General features: G+C 34.5%; 3 protein-coding genes across 10 annotated transcripts; 2 read left to right on the top strand and 1 right to left on the bottom strand.

Annotated features, from left to right (window-relative positions):
* The first annotated feature begins 2,816 nt into the window (after nucleotides 1–2,816).
* LOC139817129 (uncharacterized) lies at nucleotides 2,817–8,825 on the top strand. Of its 4 annotated transcripts, XM_071784958.1 has the most exons (6): nucleotides 2,817–5,487; nucleotides 6,541–6,631; nucleotides 6,849–7,013; nucleotides 7,516–7,614; nucleotides 7,987–8,340; nucleotides 8,475–8,825. In XM_071784958.1, the coding sequence occupies exons 3-6, from the start codon at nucleotides 6,867–6,869 to the stop codon at nucleotides 8,559–8,561; spliced, it is 687 nt and encodes a 228-aa protein (XP_071641059.1). In that variant the 5' UTR covers nucleotides 2,817–5,487; nucleotides 6,541–6,631; nucleotides 6,849–6,866; the 3' UTR covers nucleotides 8,562–8,825. The 4 variants fall into 4 exon arrangements, with proteins under 4 accessions (XP_071641059.1, XP_071641058.1, XP_071641057.1 ...); XM_071784957.1 differs by having other exon boundaries at nucleotides 2,818–5,487; nucleotides 6,541–7,013; nucleotides 8,475–8,824; XM_071784956.1 differs by having other exon boundaries at nucleotides 2,818–6,631; nucleotides 8,475–8,824.
* A 1,216-nt stretch (nucleotides 8,826–10,041) lies between these two features.
* On the top strand, nucleotides 10,042–12,359 carry LOC139817132 (uncharacterized). The gene is made up of 4 exons (XM_071784963.1): nucleotides 10,042–10,313; nucleotides 10,831–11,064; nucleotides 11,209–11,317; nucleotides 12,061–12,359. The coding sequence occupies exons 1-3, from the start codon at nucleotides 10,230–10,232 to the stop codon at nucleotides 11,266–11,268; spliced, it is 378 nt and encodes a 125-aa protein (XP_071641064.1). The 5' UTR covers nucleotides 10,042–10,229; the 3' UTR covers nucleotides 11,269–11,317; nucleotides 12,061–12,359.
* Tsp5d (Tetraspanin 5D) lies at nucleotides 11,473–24,551 on the bottom strand. 5 transcript variants are annotated; one of them, XM_071784951.1, is made up of 5 exons: nucleotides 24,363–24,551; nucleotides 17,782–17,893; nucleotides 14,385–14,576; nucleotides 13,398–13,580; nucleotides 11,473–12,985 (listed from the first exon to the last, which is right to left on the bottom strand). In XM_071784951.1, the coding sequence occupies exons 2-5, from the start codon at nucleotides 17,857–17,859 to the stop codon at nucleotides 12,650–12,652; spliced, it is 789 nt and encodes a 262-aa protein (XP_071641052.1). In that variant the 5' UTR covers nucleotides 17,860–17,893; nucleotides 24,363–24,551; the 3' UTR covers nucleotides 11,473–12,649. The 5 variants fall into 5 exon arrangements, with proteins under 5 accessions (XP_071641052.1, XP_071641054.1, XP_071641053.1 ...); XM_071784953.1 differs by lacking the exon at nucleotides 24,363–24,551 and adding an exon at nucleotides 18,441–18,464; XM_071784952.1 differs by lacking the exon at nucleotides 24,363–24,551 and adding an exon at nucleotides 18,210–18,354.
* Nucleotides 24,552–24,976: the final 425 nt, after the last annotated feature.

Below are 24,976 nucleotides of genomic sequence, written 5' to 3'. Positions count from 1 at the left end.
TATATATATATATATATGTATATGTATATTGCTTGCTTGTACCAATTTATAAAATTTTTAATTTCGGACGAATATATATCGAGAAGAAATTGAGACACATGCGTAAAATAAAAAATAAAAAAATAACTTTTGCACGAAAGTACTATTTTATTCGTAATTTTAATAAATTTTTAATAAAAGAATAACATCTTATAATAAAAATGCTTTTTTTAAATAACTTGTATAAAAGATAAGAAAAATATCTAATTCTGATACAATCTAAACTATTATAAATTTTAATTATTTAGAAATAGAAATATATATTGTGACAAGTAATATTTTATATAAATTTGTTGATATTACTCATTTCACAAATAATTTATTAAATTTTATTTTATTTTTATTAGACAATGTATTAAACATGCAATATACTGTATATAGTGTGTGTATTGCGACCGGAGTAAAGTGCGACCTCAGCGAATCGGGAGGGAGGGATATGATAATGGGAGGGATATTAATATTATTGCTTAATATCGTAAAAAAAATAAAAGGTCAAAAGATAAAAAAATATTTAGAATTGATTATACAATTTCTAATAATAGTATTTTTTAAATAATTTGTACATATTAATATAATGTAATGTATGTTATATATAAAGATTATAACAATTAAGTGGTAGGTTTAATATACATTTTTTGACATAATTTCAAGAACGTCTTATCATTCCGTAATTAAAGTATTTTAATTTTTTTAATTAACAAATTATTTTGACATTGCTATAAAAAAGTCAGAATACTGTATTATTATTAATCTTTCTTACTTATTCCTTTGTTAGTTTTTTATTCATAATTAATTCACTTAATTATTTATTAAAGATTTATTAACAGATGTAATAAATGTATGTATTTTTACCTTAAAATGCGTAAAGAATGATAGCAAATATATTTTTATGTATTATTAAAAACTTACTTTGTTGTATGTTACAGTATCTTTTGACTATTATACTCTCTTATTTTACAACACTGCGAATAATGATGGACGATGATAAAAGTTAACAGTAAACTCAGTATGTTAAAATAGTTACAATAGTATTGATTAGTTAATACAATATAAGGGTTGTCTCGGCAAACTACTGGTTTGATTTGAAGATAATATTAAATTTAGTTAGAATTATTGTCGCAGTGCTATATTCATTAATTTTTATTATATGTTCTAATTTTTCAAAACGTAATATTGGTAATATTATTGAAATTAATATATTGTATTAGGGAAGATCAGTTTTTCAGTTTCTGATTTTTAATAAAAGAAACTTTTCAGAATAGCCAATAGAAGTTGGCTATTTCGATAGTTAATGATCGGTTAAAAGTTAACAGAGAGAGAGAGAGAGAGAGAGATGTTGGAAATAGTGACTCCAAGTCGCTCGATCCTTATATTTTATTGGTTAGTATTGTGATTAATGATATTAAACGTTGCATGAGTGTTATATTTATAATTAATTATAAAATATATAATTTATAATTAATAGTTACAGAAGTAACGAATTAAAATGTATATACGTATATACATATATTCCAACTTAATAAACTGCGCGCCGATTATTTGTCGGACTTGAAACACAGCTATCGTTGGAACATTAATATTTTTCACAATAATTTCTTTACAGTTTTGTAAATAGTTAAATCGTGTAGATTTAATTCCGGGGAGGGAAGGGTATTAATGTTCTAACGATAGCTGTGTTTCAAGTCCGACAAATAATCAGCGCGCAGTTTATTGCGCCCATCGTGTGCTACTTTCGCCCCTTGGTGCACAATATACTATAATCGATTCGATTATTTTTATGTTACAGAAAATATCCACGCGCGGGAAGGAGTATCTTCGCATTTACCCAAGCAAAACTCTTCTTCTACTTGGGTAAAAATTCAAAGACGGGGAAGCTAACGTACCCTCGCGTCCGCCGATTTAATTGAATAAACGAACCGCAGCCGGTTCGTCGCGTTTGCTTCGGGAGTGCCGTTCAAGTAATCGGACTAAAGGACTTTTTTAAACGGGAGTGCCGTACAGTATCGCGCGAGAAAGACTTTTAATGAAATTAGTCCGCGCGCGATTGTAGTTTATTATCCGCGAGTGTTTCTCGCGAGTGTCCTGTGCGGTGAGAGGAGGAAGCCTGACGTTCTGAGAGGAGGAGGAGGTCTGGAGAGAGACATCGGGCAGCGACGGAGCAACCTTGGGGTAAGTATCATCTCTTAGCTACGTAAAATTAATAATTTGTCTCCATTTATTCGAATTGTTTTATTTAAATTTTGATAAGTTAAAAGTAATTAAAGAAAGAGAAGTTATCTAAAATGTTATTCTTGCAAAGATCTTTTTCGATAAACAGATAATTGTATTGCTAAATATTTTATTGAAAGACGAATTAGAGACGCGTAAGAATCAACTTTTCAAATGTTAATAATTTTGAGCGCTTTTTTAATTTAAATCTTATGTTTGTATGTTACAGTATCACCGTAGCTACGTGGCTGCATAACTCCGCCCGTTGCGCATCGAATCGGTGAGTCAATAAATAATTTTTTTATTGAGGTAACGAATCTACGAATATATAATTAAATATAGAGCAATAATATATCTCGGTACATGCCGATTTACAATAATTTGTAGTATGAAAATATTACATTTCGTAGATCCATTGCCTTAAAATGGATGGGCTAAAATTGATTATGGGAAATATATATATATATATATATATATATATATATATATATATATGTAATATATATAAATATATATATATATATATATATATATATATATACACATATATACATATATCATGTAACATTTCATATAATTTATTGATCTTGCTTTTTTCGTATAAAAGACATGCTTTCAGTTATTAGTTATTATTAACTTTTTTGATGCATTGACTTTAGCCTAATCTGTTATAGCTTATTCATATGTAGTGATTGATAACTGGATTTTATACCAGTTAAAGTAGTAAAGTAATGTGAGATCCGATATCTATTTTGTTATGAAATAAAAGATTTTTTAAATAATTATCTTATGTATAATAGAATCAATCAGTTTCATTTCGCTAAGAATGATTTTGAAACAATATATTATATAAAAAGTAATCTTAATAATTTGCAAAGTACAAAGTGATTATTATTATCAATTCTATCGTGTGTGTGGGATTTTTATTATCCTTATCGGATCTTACGTCATTCATCTGAATTTCTCATCTTTGCATGTTTCTTGATGAGATTCAGCAATATTAAATCGTTCGAATCGATGAAAATACGTATATTATGAGCTTTAGATTTTATCAAATAGCGGATCTGTTTATTTTCAAATTAGTTTTATTGTTTATATTATAAAGTTTATATTTAAAATTTAATATTATAAATTTCATAAATCGCCATCCAATTTCTTTAAATCAAAACGCTGTCAACATAGAGATTTTTTTTCAAATTCAGATTTGTTTCCAATCGGATATGTATTTTAATTACTGGATATATTTTAATACGAATAAATAACGCGTGTAAACAATAAATGCGCAATTAATTTGTATACAATGGAGTTATTATTATTACTGTTAATTGGTTAATTCCATATTTAATTGAGTTAATTAATGTGATGGCCCCTTCGCGACGCGTTCGTGTTTCGCGCATCGTACAAAAGCGTAAAATCTTACGCTTATTGCCGGCAACAGGAGTATTTCTCCTTGTTGTCGATTTCTACTGTATAAAACCAGGATATGGCCAGGTTTTACAAAAGGTGAGACTATTTTGGCCAGAAAAAAGAAGACGAAGAGGATTTTACAAGGTAGGTTGGTGTGCACAACACCAATCAAAGTATAAAAAATACTTATATAAAGGTAAGCCTATAAGGTTTTCTTACGTGCGATTGCACGTAATCAGAGACAGAAAGATGCCGTCTCGAATTAAAAATCCCTAGCTCACGTCATTTAAACTTACAATAAAACTCCCAAACGGTCCTGATTTAATACCAAATTCGCGCACGATTTCGGGTAATCGCGGTAACTAATACTAGATAAGGTATACTAAATAAAGCTACGAGTAGGTAGGAATATGGATAAAAATTAGATAAAAATCGAGTAGGTAGGTAAGAATGAAATAAAAATCTGGTAGGTAGGGATATAGGGGTGTGGTTTTCAACAATAGAAGGAACTTAGTTAATTATAATTTTGAGAAATCTAGGTAGGGAATGAATAAGTAAGCATACATGTAGGTAGGGATATGGGTAGGTAGGTATCGGGGGGAAGGGAATGATTTAACAATGAAAAGAAATTTTTAATCTTCTTTATAATTTAAAAAAATTAAAATTTATTTGTATAAAGATATACCTAATAATAAAAGGTTAAAAATACACTGCTCAAAAAGAATTAGGAGATCACTTTTTGTCTGCAGTAAATTTTTGCCGATTTTTAACCCTCAATTAGCACACATGTGCTAATTCGCACCACTTTTTTCGTTCAGCACTTTATATATTTCAATTTTTCATATAAAATTATTTATTCCTAAAATATAGAGCATTACTCGATTGCCAGGGAAATTTTACATAAATTTTTATTAAAAATGACTGAGATACGACAGTTAAAAGTTGTCAAAATGTCAAATCGCACTAGTGTGGCATTTGAGGTGGCCCAACCGAGGTGTGCTAATTAAGGGTTAAACTGTAATTACTCAGCGAATAATTAACGTAAAAACAAGTTAAAAAAAAAAACTATTTGTCGTATGTGTCCTTTACATGAAAGATACATGACAATCAATCCAGAATCATGTAACAATCAACCCTGAATATAGGGTAAGTTGTCACATTTGCACGATTTTGCTTAAAATTAAATAACTTTTTGTGTATAAATATATACAAGTATAATATTTTTTTTTCTTACACCTAAAGGATATAGCTACATTATAAAGTAATATACGATATTATAAAATATTGCTAACATTTTTTTTTAATCAGTATTTGAAAAGTGTGACAACCAGCCTTGGTCTCCCCTACGTAAAGATATGATCATATCGCGGATCTGATTATACATATATAATCATATAAAATTCATATAAAATTAAATCTTTTTATATCTAATGATATATTTTTACATTTGACTATATTATACCTATTTTTTTCTCGGATAATTACAACAAAAAAGAAGAGAATCGTAACAATCATATAATAAAAGAAAAGTGTATCAATATTGCACGCAAAGATGAACAATCTAATGTAATAATTAAGAATACAACAACGAAAATAAAAATGTTGCGTACAAAAAGGAGAAGGCATTGTAATATCACATACAGGGCGCCAGGACAATTGTAATAAATCTAAAAGATAACTCAGGAAACGTCAAAAGAAAACGAAATTAAGTGGAGAAAAGGAACAGCATGGCAGTAATCACAGAGGAGAAGGAAGAAGTATCAAGATATCATACACGACAAGAATGGATAGTCAGTAGCGACGATAAATATCATAACAACAGAAACAAAAATGGTAATGGTCACATTAAAAGAGAATATATGTATATAATATTACATAATATTACGTAATATTACATATGAAAGTCTTAACAAAGAACAAGACTCGTTAAAATAAACTGCAACTATGAAAATGGTAGAAAGAAAGAAGGAAATGGCAATGATCATAATAAGGGAGGGTAATCAGGCAGTAATACAGGAAGTGAAAATAATAATGTAAAAAAGAAAATACTAATCCTAGTGATGGAAAAGATGTAATTATTTCATCAATGAAAGCCACAACAAAACTAAGAATTCCACAGAATATAGTGATGTGATAGCTGAAAAAGAATCGAATAACTACAAAAAAAAAATAATACCTAGATCTTAATGTAATTATGAAGTAATTATAAAGTAATGGTAAACTTTCCATTAGTGAAAAATACGGTAGAAACACTATAGCGATACTGTAGCTGGTTTAAACGTTCATGCATAGTTCGACGCCATCGTCCATTTTTTATTAGAAGTATATATTTTTGTATACCCGAATAATTTTATAATGTAAATTGATAATAATGTAATAACAACCAAGAGTTTGCTGCAAGTAAAATCATGTACTTTGTGATACATAAAAATTTATAATTTATTGTTGGAAAATAAAACGGCTCACTCAATTTCATAACGTTAAATTTTCGCGTTTATTTTTGCGGCTAAAGAAGAGCGATTTGCGCAGAATGCTACGTCAAGTTTCGTCGCATGACAGTAAAATTTTCCGCCAATTAAGTTGCGATATTCTTCGTCTTAGGCCAATTTTCAAACATTGCACTTGTGAAGCGATATCGATAATGTCACTATTTTTTAGCTATTTTTAGTTATTGCTTTCTGCATTGATAACACGTACACATTGTTATTAAAACAGAAATATATTTTGCCATGTTCTCAATAATTTTGCAATTTAATAATATAATAATAGTTAATAAATATATAATATATAATAATATATTATTTCTTACCTGTCTTTTTGTATCCAAAAATTTGTATTTTTGCGATAAATAATTTCCTAAGTTTTTGTGACGTGTATTGATTCTAGTTTTGCTTCTCTGATCAATTGATTCACACACCTGTGATTTTCAATATGGAGAAACTTAAAGTGAAAGTAAAGCAGTGTCGTAAACCGCTAGGTAAGTTCGTCACCGTCGAGAGCGAAATCTGTTAGTCCACGATTCGCTCGTCGACTGCGACAGGCTTCTGTAGATATTTATCGTGTTCTTAAGAATAAATTAATCAAAAAGTTATTTTAATCTTTTTAATCATATAAATTAATATTTTTATAAGTGCAGTGAGTTTCAAATTTTAAACTTTTCTTCGTTTAAAAGATAATTTTAGAAACTCTTTCAGACTGTATCAGAGAAAAACATGTTGCGAATTTTAATGATTTTATCGTTTGTCTGCTCATTGGATTTACTGAATGCTCGTCCTGCGGAGGAACCGATAAAATTCACCTTCGGCAACATACAAAATAATGCAGAAAACGTCACACCTTCGAATCTGGAAGACACAAAGGTAAAATTTTGTGTTTATAAAATTTACAGTTATGTGCAAAATAATAGCATCGGCTGAAAAAAATGAAGAAAATTATAAATTTTAACAAAATTCCATTTTTTTCATTGTTATCTTTTTGTAATAATGAGATGAGATGTTTTATGTGTCTATTAATTGATATTTAATGAATAAAGCAAATTATTTTTAAGTTGATTAATTTTAAATTTAGATTTTTCTTTGTTTTTTCAGCTGGTGCTATTATTTTGCACATAACTGTATTTACGAAAATAAAGAGAAATGCAATCTTTGGAAAACGCAAGTCAAAAAAGTGACTTGCATATTAGATTGCTATATTCCAAAGCTTTGGAAGCAGTAAAACAGAAAATCATTAATCTGAACTTATCTAAAAATCAACGTAAAAAATTGCTTGGTTAGTTTCTTAGTTAGTCATTCAAAATTTTAATTAGATCCTCGTGATTCGCCACTATAATTGGCAGGCGAAGTCAAAATTGCTATTTCGTAGGAATTATTAGAACGTGTCGGTGATGCTATTAGAATTGGCAGAGGAAGATTTGTCAATTTAATAATATTGACTAGAAACAACATTGCCAATCAAGCAGAGGTAATTACTACATCCATAGCATTCATATACCCAACGATAATTTACTTTTGATAACATGGTTATTCGCAGAGACTTATTATGTATGAAATATCTTCACCAGTTTATAGAAAGTCATCGTGTTATAGTTAACATCAATTTGACATTTTTTATTCGAAAATATAGAATAATTCATGAAGATCGTAAATAAAAATCCAATTGTAAACGATCAGAACATTATTCTCGTGTTATCTGAGAAACGCAAGATATATAATTTGGTGTTATTCCTCTTGCATTTACTCCCCATTTTCGCTTTATTTTATTTTAGCCAATATTTTCTTGTTTGCATAATTATTAACAATTATTGGCGTGCTGATAAATTTTCTTCTTTTGCAGCAAATAAACAACAACTTTCAAAATAGTCTCGACCCATTAATTACTGAGTCTGACAAGCCTCAAAGTCGCAGATCTTTACCGTCTGTACAAAGTACTACGCCAATAACTCTGTTCCGTGTGACATCGCGAGAAACAGTTCGTTTAGAAAACGAGACCGCCCAAGCAATTTTAGAAAAACGAAAACCTGACACTATCATACAAGTTTTAAATGGGTTCTTGACACCAAAACCACTCGTTGATCGAATTAGGGACGAAGAAAAATATGGTAATATGGGAGATAAATTTATTGGAATAGGAAGAGGGTTCATTAATGGTTTCGAGAATCTCAGCAATTTTCTGAACTTCTTAACGGAAGTAAGTACAAAATAATAAATACATATATTAATGTAGTAAATATTGAGAAATGTTTAAGAAATAAAAGAAAAATCCTCTTGAACAAATCCACCTAAATATACAATACAGTAACTTATGAAAAATATTGTTTTCAGTTCCCTGTTGGTATCACCAAACAAGTTTCTCGAGGAGTAACGCAAACATTGAATGAATTAGGATCACGGCTCATTGGACTCCAATAATAAATATAAACAAATATAAAATACGCAATTAAAATCAAATGTACGCAAATTAAATAAAATTTTATATATTTTATGAAAAGCTTTTATTTAAAAACCATAAACAAAATTATGAAATTTCTTAACGTCATATGCGGAAATGTTAATTTGCGATAAACCAAAATAAGTTTTATTAAGTAATTAGCAATAATAACTTTATAACATTGTTGACGTAATTGGCGTAGTTTTTGATAAACGATAAATATATACAGCCTTCCTTTGTAAGAAAGTTCTTAATAAGTCAAACGCATGACAATATACTTTTTTAGAAATACTTCACTTGCACGAGTTGGTCTCACTCAAAGTTAAGGAATATCATTCCGTAATAGCTTAGTATTTTCAGATATTAAATCTTGCGCTTAAATGTGACAATGCAGGTGTTATACATATTTCTATTGTTGGTCCTCATCGAAAGCGTTTTTGGAAGAACAGTATGTACAAGTTACACAGATTGATATATCATAATACTTTTTTATCTTATTGTCATTAAATCATGTGCATATTAGTCTGTTGGAGCAAAAGCAATTTATATGATATCACTAAAAGTATATAATCAGTATAATAGTTTTAAATTTCTTTTTTTAATGTAGCAAAGCTAACACAAATTTGTGTGTGTGTTCTTTTCGGTTTAGATTCTTCTCGCTGAAGTAACGTCAAAGAATTCTTCGGTAATCGCCTATGAGATCGATACCCGAAGCAGTAATTAAAACTATTTGTCGTTTTGTTGTCGAAAATAAATTTATAAGGTCGCCCACGTAAAAATTAAATAAGAAAATGATGGTAAACCCGGGCACACGTCGAGGTGCATGTGTGTGGCGTGCGCGCAGCGCTTCATCAGGTGATTCTCAATAATCATATGTCTAGTATGACTTTCTTAAGAATCGCTACGAACTTGAGGGTGATTTAATGATTATAAATTTATAACTATTTATTAAATTAATACTTCTCAAAGTGAGCAGTAATTCACCTTTAGAGGCACCGGATTATTCCAGATGATTCAATATGGAAGGAGGAGACATCAAGAAGGCACATTCAAAATTTAAAATATCTATCGTCTAACAATAAGTAACTGCAGAAATTCCTGGGCGATACCCTGATATAACACAAATCAACATATATATACTTTATTACGTTTCCAACGTAGAACAAATAATTAATAAAAACAGCACAAAATATTGCACAAATCATAAACATCGTTGTTAGAAAATCGTTCGATTTTACCATTTGATCAGGGTTTTGTTCATAAATTAGTTATTGACAAATTTCCAAAATGTCGTCATAGTTAAAGTAGTATATGACTCACCGATATGTTAAAATTTAAGCGCATACCGATGTCGTACACGAAATTGCGCATGTCTTGAGTCACTTGCTGGCGATATGTAAATCGCGAATACAAGAATAATTAGTCTCTGTTCACTATCAGCTAGGTAGAAAAAAATGAGCATTACTCGAGTATAAAAGAAATGCACTGCAACCCGCGACGTCTTTCGCAAGTTCGTTTCTATTTCGTTGTCTCTCAGCTGAGTAATTTGGTGATGCCAAAAGTGTGCTCGCGAATCTAGAGAACTTAATAAAGAACCTAAAATCTCATTTCCTTGAAAAATCAAGATCGTTGTTCGATAGCGACTCTAAATGCGTGTGCATCTGCTGTTGATTGTGTTCTTCGCGAGCACTGTCTTAGCGCGAAGTACTCGAGATAGAAGAGATACTGCTGTGGTACGTGCATCCTTTATATATATATATATATATATTTTTTTTTTTTAATTACGTAAATTATCTATAATTGTTGCTGCTGATATGCCTAACGTTAAAAAGGCGAAAGCAATATTCTGCGGATTAACATATAGCGAATAGACTTTTAGTAACTTATCGCCAACTATTTTATAACTTTTCAAATTTTTATCAAAGTATAATAGCCGCCACTTATGATAAATTAGTTTTTATTTTTTGGAATACTAAGAACCTTCTCTAAATATTATTACATTTTTCATATTTAGGAAATCTGTGAAATAAATATGATGTTATAAAATAGAAACGTTCCATTTTCTTTTATAGTTTTATAAGCATTAAAGTAATTTTATGCAATAATTTTATTTACAACTATATATTGACTTATCGATCGGCTCAAGTTATTTTACATATCGCTTCTTGATTCTGTATTCAAGGACACTGCATAAGTAAAGTTTTATTACTTTTTACATATTCTTATCGATACATATCTATGCTTCCACAGACCACAGTACAACCTCCAATCATTTCTTATACAACTGACAATGGAAATACGAACGTCACTCCTGGAGAGAAATGGGATAGAATTAATTGGGGGAATAATATTTTCCGTCAACCGTTAAAGATGATGTCTAAGCTTGTTAAATCAACATTACTAACCATGAAAAATACTTTCTCGACGTTTTTAAAAACATTAAATTCAACGGGCGACTTTATGCTGCGCGCTATGATGCAACCGGTAAGCGTAGCGTTACTTATATTTCTTTGAAAAAATCAAATTATTTTATTTTTCTTTTCTCATAAAAATATATACTCCTTTAATATCGAGATTTAATCTTGTTTCAAACTATAAATATTAATATAATTAAAATTTTATGTGCAGTTTGTGGTAACGTTAAGGATGATAATTAGAATGATGGACTGGATGCTGCAATTTGTTTAATTCGATATTGTCTAAAGCTAGTAGCATTAAAAATATCTTCCAAATTCCGGTAAGTAATCTGCAAATATATATAAGTTGAATATAAATTTCTTTTCTTACTATCGTATGATGGTTGTCTATACCTAACAATTCATTCAGTCTTCAGTTAAATAAAAAAATGAAAAATGGAACAAAGAGTATATGTATTATATATGTATAACCGGCTTTTTTATCACATATAAATATATTCTTTATTATTAATCATAATTTGTTCAATACACGTAATACATCACTATCGTCGTATTATCTCGATGCATTATATAAACTTTAACATCGCTTTAACTTATGATTAATCGATTGCTTCGTCAGATAACATGTAAGAATAACGATTTTTAATTTACTAAATTTATATATTTATCTATATATAATATATATTGAATACAAAAATCTTAACAAATTATTCATGCTTATAATGAAGATAATTTCATCTACAATCTCTATTGAGTACTCGGGACTAAATCACATAATCATGCACGCTATCTATCTAATTGCTCCCGATTGTTAACGTTGAGAATCGATATGACGTACAATTATTGTAAAACAAAGATTTTACAATTATTGTAAAATAGTAACTGATTACTTCGCATACATAAATGAATATCGAGTATATAACGATTAAAATCATCTCTATTATTAAGAAAGTAGGATAAACTTGTCCCACTAGAAAATTACGGTTTGATGATCGATCATATAATCTTCATCCTCGTTATTTACAATTTGTCCTCATATTCAAATCAATTTTTCTGTTGCCAGATTTTGCTTACACGATCTATAAAAATCTTTTTCTATCTATAAACATTAAAATGGTCGACGAGTCATATATTTCTGATGATCCCTTAAGAAAGTTAGAGATATAAATAATTATCAGCTGACAAGATTGGACTATTCAGGAGTCGTGATAATCACTGGGGATTGCGAGAAACATTGTTAAGATCCAGACTAAGAAGAAAGAATCCATCAATTAAATACCTATCATATTTTTTGGTACACAGCGGAAACTTTTTGGTCAACTATCTTTATCTACTTAAATTGTCTCATATGTATTTATAAAATAAATGTTCAACAATCATCGACAACGTACGTTTTCTTTTCCTAATCTTTCTTAATAAACTGTCGTCTCGTTCGTTGTGTTCGTATTTCTACAAATTCGAATTTGCGAATTCGGCGCGATTGATGAAATCGCCGCGACGAGTTCCTCCGTGAGAGTCTTCAAAGAAGGAGCAATACACCGACGAGGATCCCGGAAAAATTCGTTCCCGCTGCGTGCAACGGGAATCGGAAAATCGCAAGAAGAGTACTATCGATCTTAGACAGTGGTTTCGTCTAAGATCGATCTGGAATTCTAGGTATTGGTAGTGTCGTAACTCTTGTACGTGTGAGAGGATCTCTTGTGCTTGACCGTGCAGAAGAGAATCATGCTGGCCACTTGGCCGAACAACTGGAGGAAGGCCACGACGAGGCCCACCGTGCCTACTATATGGAGTCTAGTTATCAGCCACATTTGAATGGCGGTCGCGCATCCTTCCTTGTACCAGAGCTCCTTGTTGCGACCCTCCGAATCCAGGCGACCGCAGTATCGTTCCCGCTGCATGCAGCAGGAATCCGGCACCCGATCCTCCTCGGGCCACGCCTCGATTTGGAACCAATCCGTGTAATCGCGTACACCGCAGCAATGAAACTGGAGGCGTAAATTTAAAACTCTGTTATATTAAACATTGATTTAACGCGTCTAGAGTCCCTCTAATCAGAGCCTGGCCAAAACTTGCAGTTCAGGATATAAAAGAGAAGGAGAAAGCGATATACATTCATATGTATACATTCATATCGCTGTCTTTTTCTCTTTTATATTTGTTTCTCTTTCTGTTCTTTTGCTTTTGCCAAAAAATGGCGAACCAATCAAAAGTTGTTGTCGTATGGCCAGACTGTGATTAGAGGAACTCTAAACGCGTTCTACGCAATGTGACACGGTTAATAATTTAGTAGAGCTATGTAAAATTTTTTTTAAAGCTTTGAAATAGATTAATAAAATAGAAATATGTATAAACGTATGTTCGTGCGGTGTGGTGTGTGAACATTTTAATTAAACAAACCTCCGTATGTATATGGTCCCACATGGCAGAAAGCGTTCCCGGTTCCCTCGTGATATTGTAATGCTTCTCAATGCCGTACAATAGTTCCGCCTTCAAGCTCCTCGCGAGATGTTCCCTGAACACGAACGCCAAGGTGCCCAGCATGAACTCGGCGAGAAACATGAGTATTACTAGGCTGAAATACTGAAAATTACAGGACGTGTAAACGTTCTCTTATTATTAATTACATTATTACATTAATTACATTATTAATTACATGTAATTAACCGTTATTAATTACACGGAGAATCTCTGTAAGAGTTTCGAGATTTTTCAAAAAAACTTCTAATTATTCCAACACTAATTTCTTCCACAAACCGGGAGAAAACTAGCGTTGAAAAAAAATACGGAAAAAGAATACTTTATATTCTATGTATAATTACTATACTGTGCACGCAAGGTCTCATATGCTGTGCAAACAAATTTATCGATCCGTCATGTATTACGCCACTACACGAATTTCACAAATACCAGTTATAATGAAAAGAATATTTTATTTTGCTTAACAGGCAGATCTATTTTAAGCTGCGGTCCATTTAAACACTACAAATGCTTCAAAGCATTCCTCTTCTCTTTTCTTTCAGCGAAGAAAGAAGGAGAAGAAGATCGCTTCAAAGCGTTTGTAGCATCAAATAAACTGCAGCCTTAATGTCAGTTAAAAGTGAGTAAAACAAACGAAGAAGAAAAATAATTTTCAAAAAATGTAGCGTGGTTGGCATACGGATTGCTCTGTGACGAATTACTCAAAAGACGGCAAAAATTCAAATCACGATTTACTGACGACGAAGATATTCAAGACAGTCAAGTTATACGCTTCAGTCCATGAGCTGCGTCGCTGCGTGTGCGGTATTCTGCATGCATATTACAAAAAGTCCCATGATATACTGTACCGCGCGCGCTTTTTGCAAGGCACGTGTTTTACAAATGGATCACGTTGTGTATACCAACCGTGATCAGCATGCATCTTGACTGGAACCACGCGCCGCAGCATCCGAAGAAGGCGATGACGAATGTGACGCATCCCGCGACGAGCAGCAGCGAGTCCGCCGACACGAAGCTGTACTGCGGCACCAAGGTCGCGTATCCGGAGTAAGCCAATCGCAGCCAAAGGCCCGCACCCAAAATTCCACAAGCGCATAACTGTAAAACAAAATTACGCGTCAGTTGCGCCGTGCATCCATAAACTTTCGACGGACGTGTTTCAAAATCAGATCCATCGAAGCCGAAAATGTAGTGTACAGAGTGGGCCGAAATACGTGGGATTATCTGGAAGGGAGTGATTCTACGCTCAAAATAGATCGAAATAATAAAATACATTTTTTTTCCGAATAACGCCTCGTTTTCGAGAAACACTCTGAATTTGTCATGAGCCTTGAACAATTAAAAGAAAAAATTATTCTTGCATTTTGAAGAATTAACAGGACAGAATATACGTTAGAAACAATCCATTTCAATTTAATTCGCAGAATACAATCTTGTATACGACAAAACGGCCAACATTTTTAACAATATCTCAACTAAATATAAAATAAATTTATTTTCTTTGTCTCACACAAATTCACATGTCTGTCTTAAGAGTCAACTGATTGAATTAGTTCCTGATAGTAAACAAACCATACAGAACCTACGTCTGTAGCGAAACTTATTACGTCAAGTATCAGACAAGTGCACGCGTACTCGATTGACTTTCAAAGTTCTTTTTCTCGAAAACAGGGTCTTATTTAAAAAAAAAAAATTATTCTATTATTTCGACTTATATTGAACCGTAAAATCACCTCAGTTGTACAATATATTTCAGAGTATAGATCATAATTATATATATGTAATATTATTATACATATAGACGAATAATTATATTAAATATTCCAAAACCACTGACAATGTTCTTTCAATCACAGCTTTAATGGTCTTTATTGCGAAATCATTTCGATTCCGAATCGGTCAAGAAAGCGATATTTAATAGTTTTAAGTTCTATTTTGTTTATAAAAAATCTACTAATCGTAGTTTATTAGCAAATTATATTCTTGTGTTTAAAACTAAAATATGCAAAATATATAATAGGAAACGGTACAATAATAACTTCAAACGGTAATTATAAACTGAAGAAGTAATAGCAACTTTGTCAGTAGCTGCATGTCTCGCGAGATCGCATTAACGTATTATTTGATAACAATAATCCGCGAGGTATGTACTCAGAGATCTAGAAAATTATAATTAAAAGCATCGAGAGATCCTTATCGCACGCCATTCGTAACACGCGAATACACTGGGTCAATGCCGCGTTATTTTCATTCCGGCTGTTTTCCGACAATGCGCGCACGCTCGGCAACAAAGGGTATACCTCGAGCCATGCAGCGCGTTTGAGCAAAATCGGAAAGTGGAAAGTGGGCCGTGAATTAGAAAGTAACGCGACGTATTTCGAATCATCAACGCGGAAGGAAGATCGATGGCTGCGGTTGACAGCCGTCGCGAAATAACTCACGGTCAATGCGCCGAATGTGTGGCAAAGTAAACGGCAAAATTGCCATTTCTCGCGCCATCTTCGCGATAATAAAAATAATAAAAATAATAGCGAAACTGTGCGACGTTATATTTCGCTAACCAGCAAAGTGTATCGGATGTGTCAATGCGGTGACCCGTATACATTTAACGGTTTATCGTTTACCTGCTAACTTATTAGCAAATAGAGAGACTTCCCGAGCCCGCGCTCAATCGCGAGAGAGTACACAAGCTTTCTATGTAGATAAGCCGGCGGTTACCTCGCCGTGCTGTCAGTGACAGGAAGTCAACCCAGCGAAACCAGGTGAATGTTGACCTTATGGTTAATTCATCCGCGTCCTCTATATCGCGATACGTCCGATACGCGGTAGCGATAGTCGTCCCGCCTTATCGTATCCGACCGTGAACGAAGAGACGAACGTGTTTACGCGCAACACGCAGCGTGTAACATCCGCGGAAGAACTTGCAACGGTAATTTATAAATTGCAACTTGCGCGATGCAGTGTGATTAGGAAATTAATGCACTGTTACGCGACCCCGATAGCAAATTGTACAAAAGAGCGCGCGTCCGTACTTTCTAATTACCGTCAATGATGCGTGCGCGAAAACGGGACGGAGTTTTTGCAACAGCGTTATATAATCCGCAATACGTGTCGTTGACCATCAAATATATTCGTTTTATATCGCCGTTGAAATATTTATTATTAACATTAAATTTTTTTTATAATTAAAGATAAATATTTATCTAGCAATGTATCTCGTCTGAGAGAGATCTGGCTTTTCTACTTTTGGAAATTATGTAATTATCGTTACTGTCTTATCCAGTCTGGAGCTTCCGCAATGAACCGCGCATTAGCATCCGAAGTATAATAAGGCGGGCCACAGGTGACGCGTTTCAACGGCAATAAAGCACACAAGGACACGCGCGCGTGTAACAGTTTTGCGGCTCAGAGCAAGCGGCACCGCGTTTTATCGTCGGCTCGGATACCGTAAGTTCATAGCTCATAGAGCACGGTTCAACGCCCTATTTAAGGCTTTCATCGCGATACAGACGCCGCGGACGGACGATTTCAAGTGGAATAATAAAGCCGGGGGAACGCGGTGAATGCGGCGGAATGCGGTGTGCGAATTACAAAAGCGCGTCGTCGCGTTTAATCGCCGAGCCGCGCGTGGGTCGTTATTACCGCCGGCTATTGTCTCATTTCTGTCATTTCTGACCAATTGGTGCCCCGCACTTGCACCGTATACTTGCGTGTTTACGAATCGTGCGCTGCGACGAAACATTTCATTCAAATCGAAACCTTCTCGCGCATCTTTCCAGCGCGAACGAGACGCTTTAAATATAGCTCAAGTGCTGCTCTTGAAAATCGAAATTCGCAAAATAAATCGATCTTTCGAAATATAAACATGTAATATAGATAAAATTTCCATTTGCGCACGCATTTCGCATCATTTCTGCTGTTTTTCAAAAAAATTAGATAATATTATAAAAATTATATCGAATCAAATTATACCCTGAAAAAAAAATACTTAGATCCAAGAAAATATTTTTTCACATAGTACCAATGGCTTATTTACTTAATATAATCACATATTTATTTAGAATTAGATATTTTTACTTAATTTAAGTAAATGTCTTGTGGCATCTTGTGGCCACAAGATATTTTTACTTAATTTAAGTAAAGATATTTAATTCTAAATAAATACGTGATTATATTAAGTAAATAAGCCATTGTGGTACTATGTGAAAAGATATTTTCTTGGATCTAAGTATTTCTTTTTTTCAGTGTATAAAACCAAAATGCAATACCAAAAATAATTGATAAAAAAGGCACCTCTACGTACCCAGATCAAAACGTTGAGGGAGCAGAAAACGTGCCTGATGCACGTGTATCCTGTGCGGCCCATGATGCGATCCTTCATCGGGTCCTTACTCCGAAAGGACTGGTAACGTTTCCTGGAAACGTAGAAATGGCAACATGATCCCTTTGCGCAAAGGCAGGATGCGGGGTAGAGAATCTATATCGTTTGGCTACGAGAAGACTCTTGAGATTAGCACCACAACGCGAATTGACGTGAGACAGCGGTGTGCCCGCCGTGCAAGGTTACGGCGCTATCTCGACGATTGTTCACGGGTGTTAATTACATCGACTCAATCAGCAACTTTCGTCTTCCATCGCGTATACGAACGCTCGCGGAGAGGCTTATTACGCTCCTCTTTTACGTCACAGATATCATTACGCTAATTATATATCACCGATAAGGAAACCCACTGTGCGCATCAGCGCGAGAGCCTCGTGATGCACATCACGGATCACCAGGAAATACTACATCTACGTTCGAGGAGCAACCTGAGGTGAACAGGACGTGGGAGGAAGGGGAAGAAGCCGCGGCGAGAGAGAGAAATAAAGAGGAGGAACAGAGGGGGGAGGTGGTGAAGAGAGCGAGGAGGAGGAGGAGGAAAAGGAGGAGGAGGAGAACAAGAAGATCGACGTGCGACCTACGCGAGCGAGGATCCCGCTCGAACGCACCGACGAGGAAGATCTGTAGGATCGTCCCAGCTGACTGACTGCCGGCCGACCCGACCAGACACAATCCTCGTCAGACGCGACAACGGTCCGTTCCGATGTGTCTGAGAATTGGCTCCGATTGGCTCCGGTCTGGGTCTCCTCTCTGGAGTCTCCTTCTAGGTCCGCTAACGGGACACAGCCGCAACGAAGCCATTCACCTATACGCGATCGCGATAAAATCCCGAATGGGAAGAGGTGGAAAGGACGCCTACGGAGGATATTGCTCGTCGAACGTCACTTTTCCCGTAGGCAGCGATCGAGTCGCGAGAAAAGAATAAGACACCTTCAAGGCCGCTTGCAAGACGCAGTCTCGTTTTCCCGTTATTTCCTTCGCGTCTCACGTAGAGCGCCGCTGCTCTTCATTAACCTTTTACATCCGGATTGAGGTCTCTCTTACGCGTACAGATACGCGCGCACACAGGGAACCGCACAGAACGCTAAGGTGCAAAGGTGAAGGTAAAACTTTCGCCGAAAGGTCTCGTGTATAAAAATCTTCGCTTTCCTAGAAACTCTCATTCAGGTGTATAATAACTGCATCACCTCAAACCACTTCCCACGGTGTATCGCTTCTTGATTGCAAAGATAAAATTAAATTATCTGCATGTAATCTGCAATAAAGTTCGTGAACTATCACAAAATCATCGAACTGCTCTATTAATTTTTTTCACGTCAACTTTACATTAATTTCTCTTTCGTAAAATTTTCTTAGGTATAACAATTTTTTGACACGCCGATGAAAAGTATGAACTGCGCGGAAGAATCGAATAACTCCTCCTAGATCTATAACGTGTGTTGGCGCATCGGAAATTCAAATTACGGCGACCGGTCCATGTGACTTTCCTACGTTAAGTCATCGCGATAGCTATGCAAATATATATTGATCGGACAATGCACAACGGAAGAGACGTTGAATAAAAGATTATTCCTACAATATTTCTCACGTCAGCTATAACGCGGACCATCATCTACGGTCTCACGTTGTTACGGCGCTTTCGTTCCATCGATTGTTTTCGTCGGCTTGCTCGCGATACGTTGTAATTAGCATAATTAGTGGAGCGCGAACACAATTTCACTGAATTATTAAATTCTCTCTCGTGTCCTTACGGAGCAGTACAAGGTGAATAATGAGATTGTCAGACAATTACTAAAAGAAGAAGCATCTCTTCCTGTGTTTAATCAAAGCGATTTAATAATAGTGCTTTAGGAGCAAAAATTTTCATGTTTTTTTTATAAAAAAAGCTTCTACAGTTTTATTAAAATCTATTAAAATATCAATGATAAATAGATAGACATTTAGATAAATTTTTACCTGAAATGCATAATTAATATATCAATGGTAATTCGAACGTATCAACAATTTTTAATTCTCGATAATAATAACGTAAATAAAATAATCGTACACACACACACACTCGCACATTGGCGCAATTAGCGCGAATAATTTTTCAGTGCCTTTGGAAACTTCGTGTATCTAACGCGACGATCCGTTCGATGGATATCGACACTTTCCAGCAAAAAAAAAAAAAAAACACGAACATCTTGTCGGACGAGTATCCGCGTTTTAACGGAAAATCTGTTATCAGTTCATTGCATGATTAATGCGTTCCTCTCCCTACTTGCCGCAATGGAGGCCGTTATCAGAATTGAATAATATTGATTCGCCTTATCAAGAGAGCTACGCACGCTCTCACGCAGAACTCCACCCACCCGTCGTAACATATTCGTGCCACTTGTCGCGGACGGAGTCCCGTTAAATAAGAATGCTCGCGAGGAAAAAAAGCGCGAGCGGACGCAAAGAGCCGATGAAGAGTGAAATGGAACGGACGCGGATCTGAAAAAAAAAATAGAATGTTCGATCTCGTAAAAGGTGCTCGTGGACTTCACCTTGCTCAGCCTTGCTGTACGGTCACGTCTTTTCCATCCCTCGGTTATGTCATGCGTTAAGAACACGGTGGCATTTATAGCGCATACTGGAAGGTGCAGAAGGAAAAAAAATCCCCTCCGTGCGTTTCAGCACGAGGTATATTTATACACCTCAATATGCTCTTATTTTTATCCTAACTGGTTGTTAGGTTGTTACATTATCATGAAAATTGCAATATCCGTGTGACATCGAGTTACTTTATCGTTATAAAATTTTGTGCCGATATTATTGAAGACGTTTCAAAACATGAAGCGCTCAAACTTCTTTTTCATTTTAATAAAAGAAAAAAGACTGACATCAAAAGAGATCACAATTTAAAAGAAAAAATTAACTGTTCTAAGGATTAATTATTATTTTATCTAAACACGATTTAAAAAAAAGAGTGTTTAGTGAAGTGCGAGCGTATGAAAAGATTTAATCGACATCGAGATCAATTTTCACGGACGAAATGGAAGGCTGCGCGAAAATAATGTACATTAGAGCGCGAAGGGGCGCACAAACGGTCCCCCTGCCTCGACTTCCTGCCAATTGCGGACAATTTACCATCATCTATGATCTCCCCACTCGCCGACGCCCGTCGCCGTCGCGTGAAACGTGTGCGTGTGGACGTGTGGTGCCTAAATGTAAAAGTTAACACGGCCCGGTTCTCGCTGAGAGGGGCCCCGTCCGTCTCTTTCACCATTTCATATGCCCATACAATCGCGTTAACACGTCCTACGCGCTCATCTTCCCACGTGATGTAATCGAGGAAAGAAGCTTGCACGCGTGTCTCGCGCGTTATCAGTCTTCCGGTGGTCGCATACGTGTACGGAATGCATCGGTTGGTTCTTTCTCGCCGCGAAAGTATGATCTTGCCAGGCTGTAATTGGTAGTTTCACGTATTAATCCTTTGTTCCTGCCAAAAACATCCCAAATTGATACGAATTAACTTTTTACAACCAACTTCTAGACCACTTTTTCGATCTTTATATTATTAATTATATTAATCGTAACACATAAAATATACGTTATTATTTATAGGATTCGTTAGTTATTTTGTGCAAAATGGTTGCATAAGTCAGAATAGTTACATGTTGAGAATATAAACTGCAAAAGCTACAGAATATCGGGCGTAACGAGCTTGTTGAAGAGAGCTCTCGCGCTGTGCAATGGAGCGAGCTATATAGTATCATACTTATTATTACGACGATCTTTAATTTCCTGCTGCGAATCGACGAATAAAGATCACGATTACATAAGGATTTATTGAAAAGTATTACGTATAAATTAATCGTTAATCGTAAAATGATATGTCAAGACATGCGTATCCTTCGTCGGACAAAGCCACGTACAAACACGAATCCAGTTAGTTTAATCCCTCTCAAACCCTTCTCACGCATACGTGATCGGTTTCTTAAACACGGTATTAGGAAGTCTTTTTTTGGCCGACAAATCCGTCATTGAAATTCTCGCGTCGTTCTTTGAACGTTTACATACTGTCAATCCTTTCCTAAAAATAATATCCTTTTAAATACATTATAGAAAATATATGTTGTTTATATATTTTTATTTCGCTTAAAGTTAAAAAAAATATCGAAAAAGGTACAAAAAAGTATACATAAACTCGAATTCTATATATTTTATAAGAATTATGTTTTGTACGTTACGTTATAAATAATATTTACGATATTAATATAAATTTTACATTTAGGAAAAATAAAATATTAAAAGTTCGATATACAATACAATGTTATTTAAATTCTTCCTGGGAGATATAGTTACAGTGAACATAATCATGTTACAGATACGTGGTCTATTATACCTACGAGTCGAAACGAAACATTTCCGATTGCAGTATCCGCAATTTTACGTGTTTCCAGACCTAATTTCGAATAATTTCAGACGTTAACTCGGAAACCTATGCAAGCCACTTCACAACAATTAATGATTTTGAGTGTGCTACGGCGTACCTAACGGAAAACGAGCGGATAACGTTATAAAACTGTCGGAGAGCAATTTTATTCGAGTTTGGAATGTGCACAATTTCCCACGAATTTATGGGGAAGGGTAATAAACCGAGAAGAAACGATATCTTCGCCGAAGAAAGCGTCGATTCATTGTTCTGTTAAATGTTGGCGCATGGGAAGAGAAATCGACGAGCGACCTGTTCGCACGATCGATCTCCTGGCACTCGGGATAACCGCGTGCGTTATCAGCGTGTTTTTTCTGGCTTAGACACGGTCGGAAAAGTGCTTGCGATTTAAAGTGAAAAACTGACGAAAGAAAGCGACGGACGTCCCAATATTTTTCAGACACGTGAGAAAATTGTAAGACAATAAAACTATAAAAGACAATAAAACTTTCTCCCTGTTATATCGAAGAAACGAAATGGCTCCCATGCTCGTTCTCACTACAAAGAGTACGCTTGCACTCGCGCTCGATTTACTATCATAGATAAATTGTCTAATTTGTAATTACGCATGTAAAGGGTCACGTACATCAGCAAACTCGCATAATGATCGCGGTCGTCAGTTCGAGACAATTCGCTGAAAACATATTAATCCTTTCTGTCGAGGTCTAAATCATCTCGTCGAAACTGATAAGGCCATGAGATACACGCGACAGCATTAATCCGGCCACTAACGTGATGGTCTTCTAACACGATGAAGCGACGCGGAGAAGACTCATTTCGAATGTGACCTTCAATAGTAATGTTTCAAAATAATTCTAATTCACACAGAGACACGCACGCATATTATACATTTAAAGAAAATATAAAGGAATAATTATCTTTTTTTAATTCGTCAATAAAATTTCCAAAGTTTCTTATAACTAAAAAAATTTTTCGCAGAGATATTAAAAAAATCGCATTTTCCTGCATTTTTAAACTTTTTATAGATATAAATTTTATTGTAAATTTATATCTTTTTATTATTATATCTGTAATTAAATTAAAATTGTATTAAAGATAGATATTTTATAAATTAATTTAAAAAATAAAATTTTCTTATTTATTTTCCCTCCTAAAGCCTCATTTGCCATAAACTCTTTTTATTTAATCATTAATTTGAAACGAAAACTATTATCACGTTAATAAAAAATTAGTTCCAATTCGGCCAAAGCATTTATGGTGCAATCTGTTGAACATCTGTTAGTTTTAGACATTTATATTTAGACTGTCATCGAGAGTGAAGAACTTAATAAAGAAGAAGTTGCACATTTTCCGTGATTCTGTTTTCACTGAAATATAGAAAATTGCACCGCCATTGTCGCTAATTTAAATAATAGCTCTGAACAATATCCAATCTATGCATGCAACATTTCTCGTGATGTAATCGCGTAATTTTACCCGCATGCATTTACGCACCGTGCAGTTATCGTTAACTCCGTTCGCGAACGCGACGCCGAGCGTATCCAGGTTGTGTTTGTAAGCAGAAATACGTGAGTTTCGTATGCTGAATCTGCGAGGCGGATTTCATAACTCCGCTTCACCGATCAAGACATAAGTGAATCGTTCGCTTTATTAATCAAGCTTCACATTGCGAAACCTGGCTCACTCGTGCCACCGTCACGACGGAATGTACTTACAAAATGTAATAACGCAAGCGATTATTTCAATAATGAAAATCGCGCAAATTACTGCAATTTGAATTCTTAAAGTATTCCTTTCGTCGGAACGATTTTTAATCATTTTTAACATTTCTTGCAATTCTCTAATTCTAACATCAACGCGGAATCGCTTTTGTAAAATTAATTATTATTCGTACTTAAACGACGCTCGCAATAATGAGAACATTTTAAATGACAAACCTAACGTTCACTGAAATTATAAAGTAATTTGCGAAAATGACGCATTTAATGAGCAAGAATTTAAAATAATATATGAGAAAAGTAGATGTTCTCCATTAAATATGTAAGTTTCCAACAAACGTAATGATGCACTGATCACTCACAGGTGAAATAAAGATGCTCATCCGTATTGTTCTCTGTAGGGAGCTGTCGCGAGCTCTTCGCCACCGAGTGGCTCACAAAAGTTCATGGAAAGTGCAGTCAAAGGTCGACTCGCGTAGCTTCGCGGTAGCTTTCGAGTTCGCGGATCGACTGCGCGGTACCAGTCCGCATCCGCAGCAACATCCGTTCTCCGTTCGTCCGAGCCGGTACCAGAATCGCCATCTGACGGTTCGTGATACAGGCGCGACACAACGAATTATCCGATGTAACGTTAATTACAAAAGTCAATAAAAAAGTAAAATGTGCAAGTTTTATAACGAGCGTGTAAAATTCCGATAATTAACCAATCATCGCCAACAGATGAAGTCATCTTGAATAACGAGTACGATTATTGATCCTTGTTTAGATAAAAATTTAACGTAACAATCACCCGTAACAATTAACATAAAAGTCAATCAAAAAAATATGCAAAGTATTTTCTAATAAGTGTAAAATTCCGATGATTCGTTGGCAACGTCATCTTGAGTAACGAATGCGATTACAGATCTTTGTTTAAAGGAAAATTTATTGACCAAATATTAGAATTGTATTATCAATGTTTTATCAACATTTTATA

This window comes from Temnothorax longispinosus, chromosome 8 (genome assembly GCF_030848805.1).
Source record: "Temnothorax longispinosus isolate EJ_2023e chromosome 8, Tlon_JGU_v1, whole genome shotgun sequence".
NCBI classification, from domain to species: domain Eukaryota; kingdom Metazoa; phylum Arthropoda; class Insecta; order Hymenoptera; family Formicidae; genus Temnothorax; species Temnothorax longispinosus.
Note: the sequence above shows the minus strand (reverse complement) of the source record. Positions and strands in the feature narration are given on the sequence as shown.